The sequence below is a fragment of the Halichoerus grypus genome, chromosome 5 (genome assembly GCF_964656455.1).
Source record: "Halichoerus grypus chromosome 5, mHalGry1.hap1.1, whole genome shotgun sequence".
Taxonomy (NCBI): Eukaryota; Metazoa; Chordata; class Mammalia; order Carnivora; family Phocidae; genus Halichoerus; species Halichoerus grypus.
The window spans coordinates 43903247-43930890 of NC_135716.1; the positions used below are offsets into that span (position 1 = coordinate 43903247).

General features: G+C 39.2%; 1 protein-coding gene across 1 annotated transcript in view; it reads right to left on the minus strand.

The window, feature by feature from the left end:
- LRRC69 (leucine rich repeat containing 69) overlaps positions 1–13317 on the minus strand; it is a 106588-nt gene extending 93271 nt beyond the window's left edge. The window contains exon 1 of the mRNA XM_078071666.1: positions 13135–13317. Within this exon, the coding sequence (XP_077927792.1) occupies positions 13135–13317 (183 nt within the window). The remainder of the gene's footprint in view (positions 1–13134) is intronic.
- Between the last annotated feature and the right edge of the window lie 14327 nt (positions 13318–27644).

Genomic DNA, 27644 nt, shown 5'->3' on the forward strand with positions numbered 1-27644 from the left:
GTCCAATTTTCCCAACACCATTTGTTGAAGAGACTGTCTTTTTTCCATTGGACATTCTTTCCTGCTTTGTCAAAGATTAGTTGACCATAGAGTTGAGGGTCCATTTCTGGGCTCTCTATTCTGTTCCATTGATCTATGTGTCTGTTTTTGTGCCAGTACCATACTGTCTTGATGATGACAGCTTTGTAGTAGAGCTGGAAGTCTGGAATTGTGATGCCGCCAGCTTTGCTTTTCTTTTTCAACATTCCTCTGGCTATGCGGGGTCTTTTCTGGTTCCATACAAATTTTAGGATTATTTGTTCCATTTCTTTGAAGAAAGTGGATGGTATTTTGATGGGGATTGCATTGAATGTGTAGATTGCTCTAGGTAGGATTGACATCTTCACAATATTTGTTCTTCCAATCCATGAGCATGGAACGTTTTTCCATTTCTTTGTGTCTTCCTCAATTTCTTTCATGAGTATTTTATAGTTTTCTGAGTACAGATCCTTTGCCTCTTTGGTTAGATTTATTCCTAGGTATCTTATGGTTTTGGGTGCAATTGTAAATGGGATCGACTCCTTAATTTCTCTTTCTTCTGACTTGTTGTTGGTGTATAGGAATGCCACTGACTTCTGTGCATTGATTTTATATCCTGCCACTTGACTGAATTCCTGTATGAGTTCTAGCAGTTTTGGGGTGGAGTCTTTGGGATTTTCCACATAAAGTATCATATCATCTGCAAAGAGTGAGAGTTTGACTTCTTCTTTGCCAATTTGGATGCCTTTGATTTCTTTTTGTTGTCTGATTGCTGTGGCTAGGACTTCCAATACTATGTTGAATAGCAGTGGTGATAGTGGACATCCCTGCTGCGTTCCTGACCTTAGGGGGAAAGCTCTCAGTTTTTCCCCATTGAGAATGATATTCGCTGTAGGTTTTTCATAGATGGCTTTTATGATATTGAGGTATGTACCCTCTATCCCTACACTCTGAAGAGTTTTGATCAAGAAAGGATGCTGTACTTTGTCAAATGCTTTTTCTGCATCTATTGAGAGGATCATGTGATTCTTGTTTTTTCTTTTGTTAACGTATTGTATCACGTTGATTGATTTGCGGATGTTGAACCAACCTTGCAGCCCAGGGATAAATCCCACTTGGTCGTGGTGAATAATCCTTTTAATGTACTGTTGGATCCTATTGGCTAGTATTTTGGTGAGAATTTTTGCATCCATGTTCATCAGGGATATTGGTCTGTAATTCTCCTTTTTGATGGGGTCTTTGTCTGGTTTTGGGATCAAGGTAATGCTGGCCTCATAAAATGAGTTTGGAAGTTTTCCTTCCATTTCTATTTTTTGGAACAGTTTCAGAAGGATAGGTATTAATTCTTCTTGAAATGTTTGGTAGAATTCCCCTGGGAAGCCATCTGGCCCTGGGCTTTTGTGTTTTGGGAGATTTTTGATGACTGCTTCTATTTCCTTAGTGGTTATAGGTCTGTTCAGGTTTTCTATTTCTTCCTGGTTCAGTTTTGGTAGTTGATACATCTCTAGGAATGCATCCATTACTTCCAGGTTATCTAATTTGTTGGCATAGAGTTGCTCATAATATGTTCTTATAATTGTTTGTATTTCTTTGGTGTTGGTTGTGATCTCTCCTCTTTCATTCATGATTTTGTTGATTTGGGTCATTTCTCTTTTCTTTTTGATAAGTCTGGCCAGGGGCTTATCAATCTTGTTAATTCTTTCAAAGAACCAGCTCCTAGTTTCGTTGATCTGTTCTACTGTTCTTTTGGTTTCTATTTCATTGATTTCTGCTCTGATCTTTATTATTTCTCTTCTCCTGCTGGGTTTAGGCTTTATTTGCTGTTCTTTCTCCAGCTCCTTTAGGTGTAGGGTTAGGTTGTGTACTTGAGACCTTTCTTGTTTCTTGAGAAAGGCTTGTATTGCTATATACTTTCCTCTTAGGACTGCCTTTGCTGTATCCCAAAGATTTTGAATAGTTGTGTTTTCATTTTCATTGGTTTCCGTGAATTTTTTTAATTCTTCTTTAATTTCCTGGTTGTCCCATTCATTCTTCAGTAGGATGCTCTTTAGCCTCCATGTATTTGAGTTCTTTCTGACTTTCCTCTTGTGATTGAGTTCTAGTTTCAAAGCATTGTGGTCTGAAAATAGGCAGGGGATGATCCCAATCTTCTGGTACCGGTTGAGACCTGATTTATGACCTAGGATGTGATCTATTCTGGAGAATGTTCCATGGGCACTAGAGAAGAATGTGTATTCCGTTGCTTTGGGATGGAATGTTCTGAATATGTCTGTGAAGTCCATTTGGTCCAGTGTGTCATTTAAAGTCTTTATTTCCTTGTTGATCTTTTGCTTAGACGATCTGTCCATTTCCGTGAGGGGGGTGTTAAAGTCCCCCACTATTATTGTATTGTTGTCGATGTGTTTCTTTGCTTTTGTTATTAATTGCCTTATACAATTGGCTGCTCCCATGTTAGGGGCATAGATATTTACAATTGTTAGATCGTCTTGTTGGATAGACCCTTTAAGTATGATATAGTGTCCTTCCTCATCTCTTATTACAGTCTTTGGTTTAAAATCTAATTTGTCTGATATAAGGATTGCCACCCCAGCTTTCTTTTGGTGTCCATTAGCATGGTAAATGGTTTTCCACCCCCTCACTTTCAATCTGGGGGTGTCTTTGGGTCTAAAATGAGTCTCTTGCAGACAGCATATCAATGGGTCTTGTTTTTTAATCCAATCTGATAGCCTGTGTCTTTTGATTGGGGCATTTAGCCCATTTACATTCAGTGTAACTATTGAAAGATAGGAGTTCAGTACCATTGTATTGCCTGTAAAGTGACTGTTACTGTATATTGTTTGTGTTCCTTTCTGGTCTATGTTGTTTTTAGGCTCTCTCTTTGCTTAGAGGACCCCTTTCAATATTTGTTGTAGGGCTGGTTTCGTGTTTGCAAATTCCTTTAGTTTTTGTTTGTCCTGGAAGCTTTTTATCTCTCCTTCAATTTTCAATGACAGCCTAGCTGGATATAGTATTCTTGGCTGCATATTTTTCTCATTTAGTGCTCTGAATATGTCCTGCCAGTCCTTTCTGGCCTGCCAGGTCTCTGTGGATAAGTCTGTTGCCAATCTAATGTTTCTACCATTGTAGGTTACATATCTCTTCTCCCGAGCTGCTTTCAGGATTTTCTCTTTGTCTCTGAGACTCGTAAGTTTTACTATTAGATGTCGGGGTGTTGACCTATTTTTATTGATTTTGAGAGGGGTTCTCTGTGCTTCCTGGATTTTGATGCCTGTTTCCTTCCCCAAATTAGGGAAGTTCTCTGCTATAATTTGCTCCATTATACCTTCTGCACCTCTCTCTCTTTCTTCTTCTTCTGGGATCCCAATTATTCTAATGTTGTTTCGTCTTATGGTATCGTTTATCTCTTGAATTCTGCCCTCGTGATCCAGTAGTTGTTTATCTCTCTTTTTCTCAGCTTCTTTATTTTCCATCATTTGGTCTTCTATCTCACTGATTCTTTCTTCTGCCTCATTTATCCTAGCAGTTAGCGCCCCCATATTTGATTGCACCTCATTAATAGCCTTTTTGATTTCTACTTGGTTCGATTTTAGTTCTTTTACTTCTCCAGAAAGGGTTTCTCTAATAACTTCCATGTTTTTTTCAAGCCCAGCTAGTATCTTTAAAGTGATGATTCTGAACTCTAGATCTGACATCGTACTAATGTCCGTATTGAGTAGGTCCCTGGCAGTCGGTACTACCTCTTGTTCTTTTTGTTGAGGTGATTTTTTCCGTCTTGTCATTTTGTGCAGAGGAGAATAGATTAATGAGAGAACAAAATGCTAGCAGGGTAACAACGTCCCCAGAAAATATACTCTAAACAAATCAGAAAAGACCTGAAGCAGTGGGAAAAGAAAGGGAAAGAGAAAAAAGAAAAGGAAAGAAAAAAAGAAAAAAGAAAAAGATAAAGATAAAAACAAACAAAAGCAGAACAAAACAAAACAAAACAAAAACAGAATGTGATCAAATATGATCAGGCTGGATTATAGATCAGTGCCACACACTAGATTTTGGGTGTATTTTGGTCTGTTAAAAGAAAGTCCCTCCCAAAATTTTAAAGAAAGAAAAACTTATATATGTACAAAAATAAGGGTTGATATGATGAAGGGATGGAATATGACTGTAAAGATGGAAATTATAAAAAATTTTTAAAAAGGATTTGATAAGTTGTTTGAAAAAAGAAAGAAGAGGATTAAAAAAAAAAAAAAAGAAAGAAAGAAAAAAGGGTGAGAATGTGATCAGGCAGGGGAGTAGAAAAAAACCATACACTAGAGATTTAGAGTATATTTTGATCTGTTAGAAGAAACTATCTCAAGATTTTAAAGAGAGAACAACTTATATATATATGCCAAAAATACGGGTAACTACTATGAAGGGATAGAATATGACTTTAAAAATGAAAAATAAAAATGTTTTTTTTTTAAAAAAGGGATTGATAAGATGTTGGTTGAAAAAGGGAAAAAGAAAAATTCAAAAAAAAAAGAAAAAAGGAAAAAAGAAAAAAAGACAGTTAAAAAAAATAATTAACTTTGAAAGACTAAAGAATCATGGTAAAAAAGCCATGAATTCTATGTGCAGTGTTCCCCTAGCGCTGGAGTTCTGCCGTTCTCATTGATCGGTAAACTTGGTCTTGGCTGGCTGTTCTCGCTGATCTTCTGGGGGAGGGGCCTGTTGCCGTGGTTCCCAAATGTCTTTGCCGGAGGCAAAATTGCCCCGCCCTTGCCGGTCCGGGCTAAGTAATCTGCTCGGGTTTGCTCTCCGGAGCTTTTGTTCCCTGCAAGCTCTCCGTACAGCTTTGGAGGCGGAGAGTGAAAATGGTGGCCTCCCAGTCTCCGCCCCGGCGGAGCCGAGAACTCGGGGTCCCGCTCCTCAGCGAGCCCCCAGAGAAAAGCCGTCAGTCACTCCCTTCTCCCCGGCCTCCGGCCACACTCCGCGCTCACCCGGCCTGTGACCGCGCCTTTCTATCTGGCACCCGACCCCGGGTGGAGTCTCCAGGCCCAGCAGATCCCCGCGGTGCGCTCCCGCACCTCTCCTCCCGGGGGAAGAAGGTGAGTCTCCCCGGATCTGCCGCTTGTTGGGTCCCTGCTGGAGGAGCAGTGGCCCGACTGTGCCGCGGATCACGGTTTATAGCAACCCCGAGCTGAGAGCCCGCGCCTGGGCTCCGTCTCTGCAGCCGGCTTCCCTGCTCCGATACCTGGGAGCTCTGCCGCACTCAGGCACCCCCGGTCTTTCTGTGACCCCGAGGGTCCTGAGACCACACTGTCCCGCGAGGGTTCCACCCCCCACTTCGCCACCAGAGTGCCGTCCCTCAGCGGAGCAGACTTCTAAAAGTTCCGATTTTGTGCTCCGTGGCTCTATCACTTGCCAGAAGCGGCCGACGGAGGCCCCTCCCCCGCCGTCTATCCTCCCGAATATCGCCTCGGATTCACTTCTCCGCACGTCCTACCTTCCAGAAAGTGGTCGCTTTTCTGTTCAGAGAGTTGTTGCTCTTCTTTTCTTTGATCTCCTGTTGAGTTTGTAGGTGTTCAGAATGGTTTGATCCCTATCCAGCTGAATTCCTGAGAGGAGACGAAATCCAGGTCTCCTACTCCTCCGCCATCTTGCTCCGCCCCCCCCAGCAATTTAACTTGTTAATTTTGCTGGGAAAATTTTTTTATTGTGTCTAGTGATAATGTGTTCCAGGATTCTGTTTCCATTAAACTATCACTTTACCTTAATTCTCCAGTTATTAGGATAGGTTTCTGTATTTACTGCTCCTCCTTGGCATATACCTCCTTCTTCAGGAAGCCACCTTCCTTTTGTAGTTGCATGGCCCTGTGTACTTTCTATGACCAATTATTATCTTCTGTTTTATATTGTAGTGATTCATGCATATATATTACCTCTACTATTAAGTTGGGTCTCTATGTGATTCACCTAGCATTCAAAGAACAGTGTCTGGAACATAATTGTTGCTCAGTAAACATTAGTTGAATGCTGCCTGCTTAGATCATTTCTGCAACCTAATGATTCACCCTGTGAAATACTCATTATGGCTCCACATCATTTTTTTTTTAATCAAGTATCTATGGAGTGCAGTCAGCTCCAATCTTCCCAACTTGATATACTTCCTTCTAAGGGCTGCATATTTTCTTTATTCTAACCATCTGCTCATTCTCACTAAGCCCTATACTCAATTTGGTGTAGAGCCCACCTATCAGATGTATGCCTGGAACTTGCACCAGGCAACTTCTAACATTTAATTAAGCTGTGCTTGTCACTATTAATTGCCACTGTAAACTCTGTGCTATTTATTGTGTCTTTCAATTGCTTATTTGATTTTTAAAATGATATCTATGACTAACTTGGATAAAAACATTTTTAAAAGTGTAAAAAAATGTGTTCAGGGGCACCTGGGTGGCACAGTCAGTTAAGCCTCCGACTCTTGGTTTCTGCTGGGTCATGATCTCAGGGTGGAGATCTCAGGGTCGTGAGATTGAGCCCTGGTCACTCATGCTCAACACAGAGTCTGCTCAAGACTCTCTCTCCCTCTTCCTCTGCCCCTCCCCCTCTAAAAATAAATAAATAAATCATTTAAAAAAGTTCAAATGTCCATTTTATCTGGACATCTTTTTGAACTAAATCATGCTTGATGATACCATTTTGGAATAAGCTGTTAGATCATTTGCCTATAACATATATATGTATATGTTTTAGCTAGTATGTGACTATTAATCCTGAAATTCTTTAAGGATAGTGAATATTCCCATTCACTATACCTAAATAATACATAATATAATGTTAGGTTCTGTAAACTATTTAATAAAAGTAATTGAATCAAATTAATGAGAGAAGACTAATGGGATTTTTACATTTTTTAATTAGCATGTGTATGACCAAGGTGTATTGGGGAGGGTAGCATTATGGCTCAATCTGCTAATTCTTATAAATGCCTTTTTAAAAATTTTTTAAGGAATCTGTGGCACATTTAAAATCACACTTTAGGGGTGCCTGGGTGGCTCAGTCGTTAAGCGTCTGCCTTCGGCTCAGGTCATGGTCCCAGGGTCCTGGGATCGAGCCTCGCATCGGGCTCCCTGCTCAGCGGGAAACCTGCTTCTCCCTCTCCCAATCCCCCTGCTGTGTTCCCTTTCTCACTGTCTCTCTCTCTCTCTGTCAAATAAATAAATTAAAATCTTTAAAAAATAAATAAATAAAATAAAACCACAGTTTAATACAATTGTAAAATGCTTTTTTCTAAGTCCAGCTATTCCTGACTTTGCTTATTTGAATAATTTTGCAGATTTCAAAACTATTATTTAAATTTGCATATCTTCTTAATATATAAAGTCAGATTTCTCAAAACAATTGTAATTTCATTGGAAAGAGAGGCAAAGGTTCCAAAGTCCAGCATACCATCTAATCTCTATAGAGATACCTGCAACCTTTAAGCACTGTCCCCTTAGGCCCCCAACGTGAAACCCAGTGTCATGGAATTGGCAAGTCCTACTCACTCATTATAAGAAAGACTCTCTGGTTGGCATTCACAGTAAAATCATGAACAAAGTATTACCTGTTAGCATCCTGTCAGAAGCTTCTTAAGAATACGGAAGAAACGAGAGTTTCGAATTGTCAGAAAAGAGGAATTACAAGACAAAACTGACATTCAGTTAAAATGTAAAACCCAAAGTGTTAGGAAGAATGAAGCATTTGGTTGTTTGAATGAGGGTAGGGGCTACAATTTTCCGAGTAACCAGGATGTCAAGGCATTTACAAGGTATTGTTGACAGCAACATTAGGTGCTAAGAATAATGAAGCATGTTTTAGAGATAAGGCAAGCAGGGCATAGAGAGATAATGTGAGCTGTTTCCCATCACCTAGCCAGCAAGTGAGAGAAGAGGGTTGAGCCTCTTCTGGACACCTGACTGCCAGCTAGTGGAGAAAGCTCAAGTTCCAGAAAGGGTGCAAGAGGCTTAACACAGGCTTGAGCAGAGAGGCGGAGGCAAAGGAAGAATAAAGGAGCTTGGAGAGAAGGAACTCCCTAGGGGCCTGTGTACCTGGACAGGATAGAGTAAAGCAGGATAATAAATCCCTGTTTGATAGGAAAGCCAGGCTTAGAAAACAGAGGCACTACTTGATGGAGGAAGAAGAGATTTCCAGTGGTAAGGACAGAAGAAAGGACAGTACGGCTGACAAACAGTACAGATGACATCAGTTCCCTACTGTTTCTTGAGGCTTCTAGAGTGAGACCTGGGACCCCAAAGGAGGGAGAAAGGGAAGTGTTTGCATGTGCTGTCCCTCTTGTGTTCCTCTGCATAACTCATCCTCCAGATCTTCACTCCGTTGCACTTCTCAGGACCACCTTCTCTTACCTCTCTGACTAGAGGTGCTCATAGCACAGTATAATTCTCCTTCATGGTACTTTTCACAATTGTAATTTTACCTCTATTTGATTGCCTTTCCCCACCAAACCTAAGAATAGGGACACATGGATATTTTTGTTCTTTTTTATATTGCCAAAATCTATCAGAGTGCCTCATCCACTGCAGGCACGCTTAACTATTTGCTGAACATGGGAAGAAAGGACGAATGGAAGGAAGGAAGCAAACAAGCAAGCGAGGGAGGGAGAGAGAGAGGAAGAAAGGAAGTTGATTGTGTTAGGGGTCAATGAGAAGGACAGTAAATATAAGAAAAGGAGAGACTAAAAACACAATAACAAATTTACAAACTACCCAACTCTGCTTAAGATTGGCCTTATTTACTGTCAATTGTTTATGGTCAAATAAAAAGCTTTGGTAGACCATATCTTATTTCCGGGCAGTCACACATGTGAGCCTCATAAGGGGAACATTATTGTACTACCATTGGACCATATGAGGCGTGTTAACAATGCTACACACGAATAAAGATGATGGTTATTTGTTTCTCTGGGGATTTTAAAACTATGGCTGATTTGCCTATGAAAGGACTTTGCTCCTAGATGATGCCATAATTATGATAACATTGTGTTTGGCTAAGTTGGACTCTGAAAATGGCTTCCATCCCATTCCACTCAAGTCCACATTATATGGTTTACTAGGTGCCAGGCACTGGGGACAAAACAAGATCTCCACCCTCAAGAGTTACAAAGTGCTTCTTTGAAAATTGTTGCTATCCCAGCCCTTCATCAGTCACAGACCAAATGCATTCACCCTAAATTACAGGGCATTAACTCATTTTTTTCATGTCATTAGAAGTGATTAAAATTTCCCCAAATTTCACTAGTCAAATAAACAAAGAAAGAAGAAGTAGGATCTGTATTTTCTAAAGAACCTCCTCCCATTTTATGCTTGTTGCCAGTTACACTACAATGGTAATAGTAATCATAATAGCAATTATAACTTTGAAAATTTCTTATGTGCCAGGCATTGAGCTTTACATATGTTAACATTTAACTTAATCCTCAAACAAAAAGATAGGGTCCATGTGTTTTTCACATTTGTATCCTTGGGACCAGCAGAGACACAGGAAGATGAATTGTAAATGTTGTTAAAAGAATGCATATGTAAAGAAATGGTAAGTGGGGACGACCCATGTAGCATTCAAACCTGCTCTTTTTAGGCAACCCAGTTTTTGTTTTTAGGAACTACAAGTTGAAATACCACGCCCTGGTAAAGTTCACATTAAGTATATAACTAATGAAACAGAGCTGAAAGCAACCTTGAAAGAGACTTCATTTTATAGATGTATTCACCGGTTGAGTGACCTTGACAAGTGATTTAACCTCTTACTGAACCATACATACATTTTATTAACAATAGGAGGGTAGTAACTTCCTTGAAAATGAACAGAATTCCTAGCATTGTGCCTGGCTCTCAAGAAATGATTGATGTTGTTATTCTATTTGATACCATTTTATGAGTGCTGAAATTTAAAAGTATTATTTTTGCTTTAGGAACTTAAAAAATATCAAGACCATTTTAATATTTTTTAGAAAATATGACCAAAAATCAGAATATTGGGGCAAACTGGACTTCCTACAATGATTTAAAAAAAGGCTAGTCCAAAAGGCAAGCACAGTATAGACCCCCCAAAAATGTGGTAGGGGGATACTTTTAATAATTACTCATAAAATGTAGGATTTGAGGCAATACAAGAAAGAGTCCAAACTAACTCTTGAAAAATACATTCAGGGATTTTATAGAAAATGATGAGAACAAGAATGATGATCTTAGAACTATGATATACATATCACCAGGTTATAAAGATCACAAAGACGCTTTGTGGCTTAGATCATTCCTCGACTTTTCAGCTCGAACGCCACAACATGTCCTGCCTGCCTTCTCTACTGTCTTCTTAGCACTGATCACTGCCTCACATCCTGTTTGTTTTGCTTGTTGGTTTGAAGCTCCATGAAGGCAGGGATTTTCATCTGTTACTCAATCACCAGTTCCTAGTGCCTGAGACACAGATGGTGCTCAATACTTATGTTTGGATGGAGTAAATGAAGGCAGAAATTGAGACCCGGGGGGATTAAGCCCCTTTTATTTAGCTGGTACATGGCTGAACCAGTTCAGATATCCGGGTCTCCCAAACATTCCTCCAGGGCGAGCAGCCCCTCTCAGCTCTCTCTTTTCTGAAACTATCATCTGTCCTTTCTGTTAGAAACTATGGGAATGACTGTGCAGCATTTCTGAACCGTATGAAAAATCTATATCTTTTGAAGGCTTCTAGCACATTTTATTTGAGCTACGTCTACAACTCCCATTATAAAGGGGAGATTGACTTTTTTCAAAATTCCACAACTAGGGAGACTCTATATGAGAAAAATTGCTAGTTCATGAACAGCTAAACAGCTATGCCATTAGCCTGAATCTGACTTGTAAAGCACTTTAAAGGTAGACCACAACAAGTCTACTTTCTAAATCAGATGAATTTGTCTTTAAAACTAAGGGCTGAGCTTAGCCAGCTCCCTATTTAAGGAAGTTGTGAGCAAACAGAAGTCAAAATTTAAGGGCTCTCCTAAATAGAAGGATAGGGAGGAAAGTACTGGGGGAGCCATGAGAAGAAGACAAAGTAAGGATAATCAGACTCAGGCTTTTTTTCCCTGAGGAAATATATTTCACAGTCTTTAATTTTTTTTTTTTACTAAATAGCTATTGACAAAACATGAAGGAAGAATACACATTTTTAGACATGCAAGAGTTGAAAAAAATTGAACTACCACATACCCAGACGAGGATGGTATCTGGAGACTTACTCTTACAAAATAAGAAAGGAAACCAAGAAAGAGGAAAATATGGGCCAGAGGAAACAATGGGTCCAATTCAGGAGAGCTGCCCTAGCCTGACATTATCCAGCAAACCTACACAGTAATCAGCTTCAACTGGAGCAGGAGGATGGAGGCCCCTGGGGGGATGTCACTCAAGGAAAAAGCACATTTGATAGAATATGTAACATAATCCAGTTTGAAATAAAACGAGGCCATGCCAAAGGCAAAAGACACAAGAATAAAAGAAAGGCAACTGGAAACTCCAAGGGAACAGAAATGGGATATAAGGAAGAAAATATAATCATAATACATTAATTAACTCTGCATAAATGATATTTAATGAATGATATACATCTTAGAATTCCCCAAGAGACAAAATATTTAACCACAGTTATAACTGAATACAGTGTAAATGGTATACATCTTATAAAAATAACAAGTTTAAAATTTTTGGTGAGGAGGAGGGAAGGAGAGCTGAAGGTGGATTAGAGATGCTGACACGGTCATCTTACAAAGTGGGGACTAAAAAGAGACTGCAGTTGGGAAGAGAAGAAATGAAGGTGTAGTAATATTAAGTTTAAAAGACAACTATGGAGAAACTAAGTATATTAATAGTATTTGGAAGAATGAAGAAGAGTGATATCTAAAACAGAAAAATCAAGGAAAAAAGATGAGTGAAAAATGTCTATACATGGAGATCAGGTTTGGGGGTGAGGGAGGGTGGGACAGAAGATAGTATCTTTTTATTATAAGCCTTCGGTAATATTTGATTTTCTTAAAACAATGCATTGTGTTACTTTAATGGAAAAAAAAATCAAGTGGGGGGAGAAAATCAGGTCATGACTCAGTCAAATCCTAAATCCTTTTGCATAGAAACTCCTCTATTCTATTAGAAAAGTCCAAATCTTTGTTCTGTAACCATATATGCACTATTGGAAGTTACCATTAAAAGGAGGAGTTTGTGAGTATTGCCCTATTTTTTTAAAAGACTTGGCCACAGATTACAAGTTCAAAAACTTTTGTGAATCTAAAAGGAAATGAGGTAGGTGAAGGTAAGAAAATAGTGTTGTTTTTTTTTTTTTTTTTGGTAACTCTGAACTCAAAACCAATGAACTGCAATGACTTTACTGTTTATAAGTTCTTCCAGTGTTTGGTGACAGTTTAGAAGCAAATAAAAAGAAAACTGCAAAATTAATATCCCTTGCTTTCTCCCAACATCAAGATTTTTAGCCGCTGAGGTTTCACATTTTTGGGCAGAAATGTTTAACACAGGCATCTGGGATTCATTCAAGTCAACTGTTGCTCTTTCAGAAGGGTATTCTTTATTTAAAATACTAACCTTCTTTTAAAGCCTGCTTCAGAAGAAATGAATGTTTCTTCCTTCCCATTCCCTGCCAACACTCCCATTTCAAAATTCAGCCTGCTCTAGGAAATTGAAAAGGAACCCCCTTGCTACATCCAAAAACTATCTTCATTCCATATGCAAAGCTTCAGGATAGTCTCCAGGGTGAACCGCATCTCGGGGATCCTCAATCCCACTTCCAGATGGAGCCCCCAAGGTAGGCAAGCAGATCCAGGCTCTCATCCCTTTTCCAGATGACAGCCTCCAGAAAGATGAGTGTGGCAGAGACCTAATCCTCTGATTCCAGATGTGCACACAAATAAGTTGAAACGTCTTCTCCCCTACCATATGTAATCCCCTAAGGGAGAGAGCTTTTTGATGCCTCTCCAACAACACTCCACAGTAAGTCTCCCGGGAGCTGTCTCCAGAGATCAAAGGCTTATTTTTCTCTCACCTCTTTTCTCTCTTCCTATTTTCCAACCTCAATCCAAAATGATATGCTATTCCTTACCTGGGTCAAGGTGCTTATCTCAGGGCACACCTTGGGTATTTGGTTATTCTGAAGATCCAGAGTCTTCAGGCCAGGCAGTTTATCTAATGTTGAGGGCATCTTTGTTATCTTCTTCCCATTCAAGGTAACGATCTTAGTGTTTTCACCACCCTTCAATGCTCTTACTAACAACCTTTCAGTCATGGGCTTATAAGAGAAATAGAAGAGAAAGAAGGTAATTGCGAGGGATTAAGTTACTTATTGTGCCTCTTTAGAACCTCTAATTACAGAATTGGTGTGTCATGGAAACAAAAACATTCTGAGATCTACCATGTCGAGGACAGGAGGCATCAGAGTGTTTCCTGTGAAAAAGGTAGGGAGAGGAAATAGCTGATTCCAGATTTGGAGCAGGAAATGTACAAGAGGAGTCTAGGATATCTTATGCCAGAGACATAGAAGTTATCAGACTAATGAGATCACACATCAAAAGGACACAAAAACCAACTTCCAGAGGTTCCCATTGGTCTAAACCGGGAAATTTGAGGATCAGAAAGAATAATCTAGAATCAAACATGTGAAAATACATTAAAACCGGGGCGCCTGGGTGGCTCAGATGGTTAAGCCTCTGCCTTCGGCTCAGGTCATGATCCCGGGGTCCTGGGATCGAGCCCCGCATCGGGCTCCCTGCTCCGCGGGAAGCCTGCTTCTCCCCCTCCTTCCTGCTCGAGCTCTCTCTCACTATCTCTGTCTCTCTCAAATAAATAAATAAAATATTTAAAAAAAAAAAAGAAAATACATTAAAACCTAAGAGTTCATAATGGTATTTTAAAAATAAAAGAAACTCATTGATTACAAAGGAATTGCTAAGGAACTCATAAGTCTGAAAATTGATAAAGGAAAAAAAATGAAGCGTTTATTCTGCTTTTCCACTACAAGTGCATTTTAGTGTAACTTAAGGGTTAATAAAGTTCCTACTCAAAGAAAAAATAAAAGCTAATAAATGAGGAAGGAAAAATAGATTTAGAAAAATCACTATTTTTGCAAATCCAAATAAAAGAACGGATCTCACAAAAATCATAATTGGATGCTAAGAGCATTAGGTAAGAGATTGATGAGAAATTTATAAGTAAGAAATCAGGCTAATAACTTAAAAATCAGTTTTAGCATCATTAAAATTGAGACCACCACATGTTTTAAGTCTCATGATGTGATGCTATAAAAAAAGCACACAGCACCACTTATGAAATATTCTTGCCTAAAAATTAAATCTGAACGTAATCATGTGCCCAGATCTAGCTGCCATTTACAGAAAATATGAGGACTAGAAAACAAGCTAACTTCATTTCAGGGAAGCAGTGAGCCAAATCCAGAACATGAGAAATTCTGCAGAATAGATAAAAGGTTCAACCAACAAATCAATGGCATTAATAAAAAGGAGAAACAGGAAATAAATGAGACAAGAAAAATTACAGCCAAATGCAATATGTGGACCTTGTTTGAATCCTGATTTGAATAAAAATATTATGGAGTCAACTGGGGAAATGTGATCATGGACAGGATATTAGATGATAGGAATTGCTAATTCCGTTATGTGTGATAATGGTGTGCTGGTAGTGTTTTTTAAAATGTACTTAACATCAGGAAATGCATCTGAAATTTGCAGGTGAAATGACATAATGTCTTGAATTTTCTTTAAAATACTGGGGGGGGGGCAAGTGAGTGGAGAAACATCAAACTTATTGATGCTCAGTAATGGGTATATATGGGTTCATTATATTATTCTCATTATTCAAATAAAAGGTTAGGACAAGACAAAAATAACAGGAATGAGGTGGAGCTGAAACCTATTTGATTTGATTACTATTAGAACTTATGAGTCAGTTTGAGGCTTGGAGGCATTTGGGATTGTGTGTGTGTTATATGTTATATGTTTTATATATGTTATATGTTACATAAATATATATATATATTCCTATATATATGTGTATATATATAGTCCTAAAGAATCATCATTAAATTTATGAAGAGTAGTATGTACATCAGTACCATCATAATAGTAAAACAAGAGGTGCTGATTAATAGTGACTTACAGTTGCTAGAATAAAATCATTTTTCAGCTACTCAGTCACTGTGCTTTGTCTTATCTCTTCCAAACCTATCTTCCAGCTTCTTCACTCTGATACTGTTTTAGTTTCTTAAGAACAGTCATGCTGTAACTATCTAAACAAACTGATCACAGGCTTTAAAAAAGAAACCTCATGGACACTCATCTCCTCTGAAGTAACTGTGTGCAGCCAGTACCCCAGCTGACACTATCCAAATACTGGTAATTTGTTACTGCCAGGTAACAGGTAAACAGACCACTGCGAGCTAATACTGCTTCATATTAATTTGCTTAACCTAGAAAATCTGGTAAACATTCTTGACTCCTCTTTTTCTCTTACTTCCAACATCAGTCAGTCCTACTAATACTACCTGTTTCAGTTATCTATTGCTGAGTAACAAACCAATGTAAAACATGGCTTAAGACATTTATTTTATTCACAAATCTGCAATATGGGCAGGGCTCAGTGGAGAAAGCTTGTCAGTGTTGCTCTTGGCAACTGCTGGGATGGCTCAAAGGCTGAGGTGGAAATCATCTAAAGGCTCATTCACTTATATCTGGTGGTAGGTGCTGCGACCTTTGGGTAGTCAGCCAGAACACCTCCATGCAGCCCATCCAAGGTGGCTTGAGCTTCCTCCCAACATGGTAGCTTAGTTCTATGGGTGAGCATCCCAAGAGAGAAAGTGAAATGGAAGCATATCACTTCATGACCTAGCTTCAGTATCATGTAGCATCACTTCTGCCACATTCTATTCATTAGAAGCAAGTTACTCAGAACAGCCCATATTCAAAAGAAGATGAATCACCTCTCAATGGTAAGTGGACATGTCTTAAAACTCACCACAGTCCAGCCCCTGGCCATGAGTTATTTATATTCCTTCAACACACAAAATAGACTTTCTTCCAAGATCCCCATTCTCCAAAAGTTTCATCTGTTTAGAGCATCAGATTCCAGAATCTTGTCATCTTCCTTGAGTCCATTTCAAGGACAGTTCATCTTGATCTGAAGACCTATGAACTAAAGAGACAAGTTATCTTGTCCTCACATACCCAGAATTTAACAATGGGTGAGGTGAAACGTAGGACAGGCAATAGACAATGCCACTCAAAAAACGGAAAAATGAGAGGCACAAGGAAGCCTTGGTTTGTAGCAATTCTGGAACTTAACTATGTATGTGTTGTCAGATCCTTGATTAATGTTCAGTCCAACTGCCTGGGGCTGGCTTTTGGTCTCCTATCTGGGCTCCTGAATTATCTTTACTTTTTCATAAAACATTGCCCTTGTTTGCTAAATTTTCTCAGAGTGCTTGTCCATAGAAACTCAAGACACCAAAGACCTCTTTTCATTTTTCTCCTTTTTTGGTAACAACTTTGAATTGTAATTCATGTTCCACACAATTCATCCATTTAAAGTGTGCAATGCAGTGGTTTAAATATATTCATCAAGTTGTGCAACCATCACCACAATCAATTTTAGAACTCTCATTGCTGAAAAAGAAACCCTGTGTCCTTTAGCTATCACCCTCCCATTCTTCCCATCCACTCCAGCCCTAGGTAGCCACTGATCTCCTTTCTATCTCTATAAATTGGCCTATTTTGGACATATTATATAGATGGGATCATACAACATGTGGTCTTTGGTGACTGTCTTTCACTCAGTGTTTCCAAGGTTCATCCATGTTATAGCATGTACCACTACTTCATTCCTTTTTATCGCCTAAAGATGTTCCATCATATGGCTCTAATACTTTTTTTGAATCAATTTATCATTTGATGGAAATTTAGGTTGTTTCTACTTTTTGGCTATTACAAATGATGCTATGGACATTTATGTAAATTTTCTTGAGTATCTACCTAGGAAAGGAATTGCTACATCATAGGGTACTTTTAAGGAACTGCCAGACTGTTTCCCAAAGTGGCTGCATCAGTTTACATTCCTACCAGCAGTGTATGAGGGTTCATCCTTTCCTTTTATTTTTTAAAAGATTTTATTTATTTGAGAGAGACAGCAAGAGCAAGAGAGAGCATGAGTGCACGTGAGGGTGGTGCAGAGAGACAAGCAGACTCCCCACTGAGCTGGGAGCCTGACGCGGGGCTCAATCCTAGAACCCTGGGACCATGACCTGAGGCAGACACTTAACCAACTAAGCCACTGGTGCCCCCATCCTCTCATTTTATACTGTCACATTTGGGGGCATCTGGGTGGCTCAGTCAGTTAAGTGTCCAACTCTTGATTTGGCTCAGGTTGTGATCTCAGGGTCCTGGAATCAAGCCCCACATTGGGCTCTACACTCAGCAGGGGGGAGTCTGCTTGAGGATTCTCTCTCTCCTTCTCCCTCTGCGCTTCCCCATTCTTGTGTTCTCTCTCTCTCTCAAATAAATAAATTTTAAAAAAAAAGTTCTACTGGGGGGAGGAGCAAGATGGCAGAGGAGTAGGAGACCTAAATTTTGTCTGGTCCCAGGAATTCAGCTAGATAGTTATCAAACCATTCAGAACACCTACAAACTCACAGGAGATCGAAGAAAAGAATAGCAGCAATTCTATGAAAAGAAAAGCAACCACTTTCTGGAAGTGTATATTTTTCTGGGGTCATGGTTACCCTTTTAGCATTTTGTTCTCTCATTCATCTATTTTCCTCTGGATAAAACAACAAGACGGAAAAACTCACCTCAGAAAAAAAAAAAAAGAACAAAATGCAGTACAGACTGCCAGGGACCTAATCAATATAGACATTTGTAAGATGTCGGAACTAGAGCTAGAGTTCAGAATGACAATTAGAAAGATACTAGCTGTGCTGGAAAAAAGCATAGAAGATACTAGAGAATCCCTTTCTGGAGAAATGAAAGAACAAAAATCTAACCAAGTTGAAATCAAAAAGGCTATTAATAAGGTGCAATAAAAAATGGAGGCTCTAACTGCTAGGATAAATGAGGCAGAATAGAGAATTAGTGACATAGAAGACCAAATGATGGAGAATAAAGAAGCTGAGAAAAAGAGAGATAAACAACTACTGGATCACAAGGGGAGATTTCGAGAGATAAGTGATACCATAGAGCAAAACAACATTAGAATAATTGGGATCCCAGAAGAAGAAGAAGGGGTGGGGGGACAGAAGGTATATTGGAGCAAATTATAGCTGAGAACTTCCCTAATTTGGGGAAGGAAACAGGCATCAAAATCCAGGAGGCACAGAGAACCCCTCTCAAAATCAATAAAAATACGTCAACACCCCAACATCTAATAGTAAAACTCACAAGTCTCAGAGACAAAGAGAAAATCCTGAAAGCAGCTCAGGAAAAGAGGTCTGTAAGCTACAATGGTAGAAACATTAGATTGGCAGCAGACCTATCCACAGAGACCTGGCAGGCCAGAAAGGACTGGCAGGATATATTCGGAGCACTAAATGAGAAAAATATGCAGCCAAGATTACTATATCCAGCTAGGCTGTCATTGAAATAGAAGGAGAGAGAAAAAGCTTCCAGGACAAACAAAAACTAAAAGAATTTGCAAACACGAAACGAGCCTTACGAGAAATATTGAAAGGGGTCCTCTAAGCAAAGAAAGAGCCTAAAAGTAACATAGACCAGAAAGGAACAGAGACAATATACAGTAACAGTCACCTTACAGGCAATACTATGGCACTAAATTCATATCTTTCAATAGTTACCCTGAATGTAAATGGGCTAAATGCCCCAATCAAAAGACACAGGGTATCAGATTGGACAAAAAATCAAGACCCATCGATATACTGTCTGCAAGAGACTTATTTTAGACCCAAAGACACCTTCAGATTGAAAGTGAGGGGGTGGAAAACCATTTAGCATGCTAATGGACATCAAAAGAAAGCTGGGGTGGCAATCCTTATATCAGACAAATTAGATTTTAAACCAAAGACTATAATAAGAGATGAGGAAGGACACTACATCCTACTTAAAGGGTCTATCCAACAAGATCTAACAATTTTAAATATCTATGCTCCTAACATGGGAGCAGCCAATTATATAAGCCAATTAATAACAAAATCAAAGAAACGCATCGATAATAATACAATAATAGTAGGGGACATTAACACCCCCCTCACTGAAATGGACAGATCATCTAAGCAAAAGATCAAGAAGGAAATAAAGGGCTTTTTTTTAAATATTATTTAATTATGTTATGTTAGTCACCATACATTAATCATTAGTTTTAGAAATAAAGGCTTTAAATGACACACTGGACCAGATGGACTTCATGGATATATTCAGAACATTCCATCCCAAAGGAACAGAATACACATTCTTCTCTAGTGCCCATGGAACATTCTCCAGAGTAGATCACATCTTGGGTCATATATCAGGTCTCAACCGGTACCAAAAGATTGGGGTCATTCCCTGCATATTTTCGGACCACAGTGCTTTGAAACTAGAACTCAATTACAAGAGGAAAGTTGGAAAGAACTCAAATACATAGAGGCTAAAGAGCATCCTACTAAAGAATGAATGGGTCAACCAGGAAATTAAAGAAGAATTAAAAAAATTCATGGAAACCAATGAAAATGAAAACACAACTATTCAAAATCTTTGGGATGCAGCAAAGGCAGTCCTAAGAGGAAAGTATATAGCAATACAAGCCTTTCTCAAGAAACAAGAAAGGTCTCAAATACACAACCTAACCCTACACCTAAAGGAGCTGGAGAAAGAACAGCAAATAAAGCCTAAACCCAGCAGGAGAAGAGAAATAATAAAGATCAGAGCAGAAATCAATGAAATAGAAACCAAAAGAACAGTAGAACAGATCAACGAAACTAGGAACTTGTTCTTTGAAAGAATTAATAAGATTGATAAACCCCTGGCCAGACTTATCAAAAAGAAAAGAGAAAGGACCCAAATAAATAAAATCATGAATGAAAGAGGAGAGACCACAACCAACACCAAAGAAATACAAACAATTATAAGAACATATTATGAGCAGCTCTATGCCAGCGAATTGGACAATCTGGGAGAAATGGATAGTTTCCTAGAGATGTATAACTACCAAAACTGAACCAGGAAGAAATAGAAAACCTGAACAGACCCATAACCAGTAAGGAAATTGAAGCAATAATCAAAAATCTCCCAACAAACAAGAGCCCAGGGCCAGATGGCTTCCCAGGGGAATTCTACCAAACATTTAAAGAAGAATTAATACCTATTCTTCTGAAACTGTTCCAAAAAATAGAAATGGAAGGAAAACTTCCAAACTCACTTTATGAGGCCAGCATTACCTTGATCCCAAAACCAAACAAAGACCCCATCAAAAAGGAGAACTACAGGCCAATATCCCTGATGAACATGGATGCAAAAATTCTCACCAAAATACTAGCCAATAGGATCCAAAAGTGCATTAAAAGGATTATTCACCGCAACCAAGTAGCATTTATTCCTGAGGTGCAAGGTTGATTCAACATCCGCAAATCAATCAATGTGATACAATACATTAATAAAAGAAAGAACAAGAACCATATGATCCTCTCAATAGATGCAGAAAAAGCATTTGACAAAATACAGCATCCTTTCTTGATTAGGACTCTTCACAGTAGAGGGATAGAGGGTACATACCTCAATATCATAAAAGCCATCTATGAAAAACCCACAGCGAGTATCATTCTCAATGGGGAAATACTGACAGCTTTTCCCTAAGGTCAGGAACATGCCAGAGATGTCCACTATTACCACTGCTATTCAACATAGTACTAGAAGTCATAGCCTCAGCAATCAGACAACAAAAAGAAATAAAGGCATCTGAATCAGCAAAGAAGAAGTCAAACTCTCACTTTTTGCAGATGATATGATACTTTATGTGGAAAACCTAAAAGACTCCGCCTCAAAACTGCTAGAACTCATATAGGAATTCAGTAAAGTAGCAGGATATAAAATCAATGAACAGAAATCAGTGGCATTCCTATACACCAACAACAAGACAGAAGAAAGAGAAATTAAGGAGTCGATCCCATTTACAATTGCACCCAAAACCATAAGATACCAAGGAATAAATCTAACCAAAGAGGCAAAGAATCTGTACTCAGAAAACTATAGAATACTCATGAAAGAAATTGAGGAAGACACAAAAAATGGAAAAACATTCCATGCTCATGGATTGGAAGAACAAATATTGTGAAAATGTCTATGCTACCTAGAGCAATCTACACATTTAAAGCAATCCCTATCAAAATACCATCCACTTTTTTCAAAGAAATGGAACAAATAATCCTAAAATTTGTATGGAACCAGAAAAGACTCCGAATAGCCAGAGGAATGTTGAAAAAGAAAAGCAAAGCTGGCGGCATCACAATTCCGGACTTCCAGCTCTATTACAAAGCTGTCATCATCAAGACAGTATGGTACTGGCACAAAAACAGACACATAGATCAATGGAACAGAATAGAGAGCCCAGAAATGGACCCTCAACTCTATGGTCAACTAATCTTCGACAAAGCAGGAAAGAATGTCCAATGGAAAAAAGTCTCTTCAACAAATGGTGTTGGGAAAATCGGACAGCCACGTGCAGAAGAATGAAACTGGACTATTTCCTTACACCACACACAAAAATAGACTCAAAATGGATGAAAGACCTAAATGTGAGACAGGAATCCATCAAAATCCTAAAGGAGAACACAGGCAGCAACGTCTTCGACCTCAGCCACAGCAACTTCTTCCTAGACACATCGCCAAAAGCAAGGGAAGCAAGGGCAAAATGAACTATTGGGACTTCATCAAGATAAAAAGCTTTTGCACAGCAAAGGAAACAGTCAACAAAACCAAAAGACAACCGACAATGGGAGAAGATATTTGCAAATGACATATCAGATAAAGGGCTAGTATCCAAAATCTATAAAGAATTTATCAAACTCGGGGCACCTGAGTGGCTCAGTTGGTTAAGCGACTGCCTTCAGCTCAGGTCATGGTCCTGAAGTCCCTGGACCGAGTCCCGCATCGGGCTCCCTGCTCGGCAGGGAGTCTGCTTCTCCCTCTGACGCTAACCTCTCTCATGTGCTCTCTCTCATTCTCTCTCTCTCAAATAAATAAATAAAATCTTAAAAAAAAAAAAAAAAAGAATTTATCAAACTCAACACCCAAAGAACAAATAATCCAGTCAAGAAATGGGCAGAAGACATGAACAGACATTTCTGCAAAGAAGACATCCAAATGGCCAACAGACACATGAAATAGTGCTCAACATCACTTGGCATCAGGGAAATACAAATCAAAACCTCAATGAGATACCACCTCACACTAGTCAGAATGGCTAAAATTAACAAGTCAGGAAACGACAGATGTTGGCGAGGATGTGGAGAAAGGGGAACCCTCCTACACTGTTGGTGGGAATGCAAGCTGGTGCAACCACTCCGGAAAACAGTATGGATGTTCCTCAAAAAGTTGAAAATAGAGCTACCGTATGACCCAGCAATTGCACTACTGGGTATTTACCCCAAAGGTACAAATGTAGTGATCCGAAGGGGTATGTACACCCCAATGTTTGTAGCAGCAGTGTCCGCAATAGCCAAACTATGGAAAGAGCCAAGATGTCCATCAACAGATGAACAGATGGCATTCCTATACACCAACAGATGTGGTGTAGAAGATGTGGTATATATATATACACACACACAATGGTATATTATGCAGCCATCCAAAAAATGAGATCTTGCCATTTGCAACAACGTGGATGGAACTAGAGGGTATTATGCTAAGTGAAATAAGTCAATCAGAGAAAGACAAGTATCATATGATCTCACTGATATGAGGAATTTGAGAAACAAAACAGAGGATCATAGGGGAAGGGAGGGAAAACAAGGAGGGAGAGGGAGACAAACCATAAGAGACTCTTAATCTCAGGAAATAAACTGAGGGTTGCTGGAGTGGAGGGGAATGGGAGGGATGGGGTGACTGGGTGATGGGCATTGGGGAGGGTATGTACTATGGTGAGTGCTGTGAATTGTGTAAGAATCACAGACCTGTACCCTTGAAACAAATAATACATAATATGTTAAGAAAAAAAAAGTTATACTGTTTCATTTGATCCAAACTGATACAGTCCCTTTAATATTTTGCAAGCTTGTCTTGAGTTTATAATTCACTCCATCAGACAAAAGCCACACCCACAATGTCTTTGCTAGAGTTGTCCTCTATTTTGGGTTTCCATGTGAAACTACTACGGGACAATAGCCTTAATAACTTGAGAAGCTCTCGCATCTGTTGACTAGAAAGCATCTTTAAGCTTCCTGAGGTCTCAACAAAGAGTTTTGCAGTCATATTCATGGCTTCATCTTTATACTTCATTTTCCTGACGGTTCCCTGATTTGTTCTCTGTCTGGAACTCATTTAATTTTAGCATCATTTACTGTCTGGAGAGACTAGGAATAAGAAAATTTAATTTTTCAAACCCCCAAATTTGTGGCTCATTTACAGTTCTTCTTGCTTGCCTTTCTCCTCTTTTACCATAGGCAGCTAGAAAAATCTAGATAGCACCTTTAACATTTTATCTAGAAATCTCCTTAGGTGGGTCATCCAGTTGATGAGATACACTTTTTATTTTCCATGTTAATGCTACTGGCATCATTGCTAAACTTTCTGCTACTATGTAACAAGAGTCACCTTTCTTCCAATAATGTAACAATAACATTTCCAATAATATTTTCCTCATATTCCTTTAAATCCTCACCAGCAGCCTCCTGGGTAACATCAGGCTCCTGCTAACAGTCTCTTCAAAACCCTTCTAGGGGCACCTGGGTGACTTAGTTAAGCATCTGACTTCTTGATTTTGGCTCAGGTCATGATCTCAGGGTCATGGGATCGAGCCCCAAGCCGGGCTCCATCACGGAGTCTGCTTGAGATTCTCCCTCCTTCTCCTTCTACCCCACCCCCCCACTCACACACAGTTTCTCTCTCTCTCTCAAATAAATAAAATCTTAAATAAATAAATAAAATAAAAAGACCCTTCTAATTTAACCCAAGTCCCAATCCCAAAACCCATTACATGGCTTAGGTATTTTGTTATAGCAGCAAATTCTTTATCAGAGAAGACCAAGAATCATACAGACTGGCCTTAGGTAATTGTGGGAGCTGTTTAAGCCATCTATATAGGGCTGTTGCTGATGTGTGTGGTGCTGTGCTTGCCCCAGGATTCAGAGACGCTGAAGGAGAAGATCTGGCAGAAGTGGGAGAAGCTGCAGGCTCCATGGTTAATTCACACCAGTGACGTGAGCCAGCAGATCGGCAACAGGACACATGTTATTGACACTCGATACCTTCACGCTAACGTTCCAAGCTTCTGCTTGACTTGTGCCTTCCAAATGTGCAAAACGTCTCTTGTGGCCAGGACTGGGAAACTATACAGGGAAGGGGATTCTGAGATATAGTCTAAGTTTAAACTGATCCAGTACAAATCCACCACACCATCACCCTTCACACATATCTGCTTCTCTTTCCACTGCTATTATCACAGGCCAGTCTCATCATCTCTACCTGTATTACTGCCTATTCTCTGCCACTTTGCAATTACATACATTGTCAGTGCCACCAATCATCTTATTTTCTTTTTTTTTTTTTAGATTTTTTTATTTATTTATTTGAGAGGGAGAATGAGATAGAGTGAGCATGAGAGGGGGGAGGGTCAGAGGGAGAAGCAGACTCCTTGCTGAGCAGGGAGCCCGATGCGGGACTCGATCCCAGGGCTCCAGGATCATGACCTGAGCCGAAGGCAGTCGCTTAACCAACTGAGCCACCCAGGCGCCCCGCCACCAATCATTTTATAATACATCTTACTCTATGATAAATTTATAATAAATAAAATCTTTCATTCGCCCCTCATTGCTTATAAGTTAAAATCCCAACTATTGAGTTGGAATTAAAGTATCAGTCTAGCCCCAGCGTCATTATATGTCATTCCCTTTCACTAACCTTCTATTCTGCCTCTAGAAGACCACTATTCATCAAAAGAATCAAATATATTTAGTCCTTTGTTTATGCCATTCATTTTTCTTATATTCCTTTGCCACCTGCCTGTTCCTAATCCTTTAAAGAATCTGCTCAAATATTTCTTCTGTCATTTTCCTTGAACTGTGACCTCTCCGAGCAAAACTGCTTCCATGTTTGTTTCGTGGGGCTTTATACAAACTCTAATTTAGCACTTAATACTTTGTATTATTGTTGTCATATTTCTCTCTTGCTATACGTTTGAACTGCAATCTCTATCACTATGCTTGGCATAGAATTCAGTAAATGTTCATTAAATTAAAATGAATTTTATGCTAAGGGGTTGTCTGAAGGAGCACCTTATATAAAGTCCATTAGCATAAATTAATGTTCATGAAAATATAGGAGAAAAGACATGTGAAGACACAGAAGTTTAAAACATTGAGTAATTACTTGTTAGGCACTGTCCAAGATGCCTAGTATACAAATATGAATAACAGTCATTGTCTTCAAGGGGTGTAGAGTCTAGTGGGAAATTAGAAATGTAAATCGGTCATTCATTCATCAAGTATTTATTGTTTTCCAGTTTCACTGAGATATAACTGACATACAACATTGTATAAGCTTAAGGTGTACAAAATAATGATTTGATATGTGTAAATGTGGCAAAATGAATACCACAATAATCAGATATTTACTAAGTGCCCATTACATGCTGGGTACCATTAGAGCACTAAGGCACCTTGTTGGTTCAAGGAGGATTTCCTGCTGTTGACTGTTGAGTCTAGTCATAACAGGTTAAGAAGAATTAAGCAGTTGATTAAATAAATATAAGGAGGTGGGGTAAATTTAAATAAAAGAGGTGTGAGAAAAATGTTCACAGGCATGAAATACACAGGACCATGAGGAATATAAATAATTCTAGTGCATAAGTCTAAAGAAAGGAGTGATGAGAAGTGATGCTGGAGAGGTACGCAGGACCAGTCATAAAGGACCCCCCTTAAATGCCATGTTAAGGAGTGGACTCATCCTCTAGGACTGCGGAGCCACTGGAAAGTTTAGGTTGGGAGACAGTGCTCAGCGGGAAGCCTGCTTCTCCCTCTCCCTCCGCCCTTTCCCCCTGCTCATGCTGTTTCTCTCTCTCAAATAAATAAAATCTTTAAAAATATATAAATAAGAAAAATAAAATGACTTTACTTGGCAAAATTAAGAGTTGATAACTGAATTTCTTACAAATTGCTTCCTGTGTTAAAGTCTGTGAACCACTGTTACATTTCTAACCTCATAGCCAACAAGAATTCTTTGTACAGGGCGCCTGGGTGGCTCAGTTGGTTAAGCGACTGCCTTCGGCTCAGGTCATGATCCTGGAGTCCCGGGATCGAGTCCCGCATCGGGCTCCCTGCTCTGCAGGGAGTCTGCTCCTCCCTCTGACCCTCCCCCCTCTCATGTGCTCTCTCTCTCATTCTCTCTCTCTCAAATAAATAAATAAAATCTTAAAAAAAAAAAAAAAAAAAGAATTCTTTGTACAGCACTGCTGACAAATCCTCACCTAGTTCCCTATTTGAACTCCTTTAATGAGAGTGCATTTAGATATCTAAGTAATAAGTTGAAGTAGTGATGGATAAAGGATAGTGTACTGCAGGTTGCAGCAGAGACAGGTCCTTGACACAGTAGGCATATATCAGCACCTTAGTCAGTCCCAAAAGTGGTACAGGCGCACATCAGAAATTTAACAAAAGGTAGAGATCTTGATTTAAAATGTTGTACAAAAGAAAACAGAACTACGTTTTATTGAGCATTTACTATATGCGTGCTAAGTGCTTTACCTAAGTGGGCTTTAGTCCTTGCAGAAGGTCAGGTTGGTATTCTCATCCCTGTTCTAAACATGGGAATGAGACTTGAAGACTTTGAGAATGAACAACTTGCTAAGCCACGTTGATAGTAGGTGGCAAGGCTGACCTCAGAAGGCAGGCCTTTGAGAATGCAAAATCCTTTGTATTTTTTATTTTTATTTTTTAAGATTTCCTTATTTATTCTGGGGGGGCAGAGGGGCGGAGGGAGAGGGAGAGTCTTAAGCAGACTCGAAGCTGAACATGGAGCCTGATGCGGGGCTCAATCTCACAACCCTGACATCACGACCTGAACCAAAACCAAGAGTTGGATGCTTAACGGACTGTGCCAGCCAGGGACCCTGAGAATCTAAAACCCTTTAAATCAAAGCTTCCATTTCCATATTTAAAAAGAAAATGAACCAAGAGAAAGCCAGTGCACTTTTTTATTACAGGACAGAGAATTTCTACAGTAGGTTTCTAGTATATGAAGGATCTGCTCATGTTTGAAAACTTTTACCCCAAATCTCAGACCATGTTTTAATCACAAAATAAGCTTGCCAAAATAATTCAAGTAAGTGTGTTGGTTTCTGCCATAACCTGTGTTTATGAACTCCTGTTTTTAATGCATTTTTGCAGCTTTCAAAATCCTTTGTCACAGG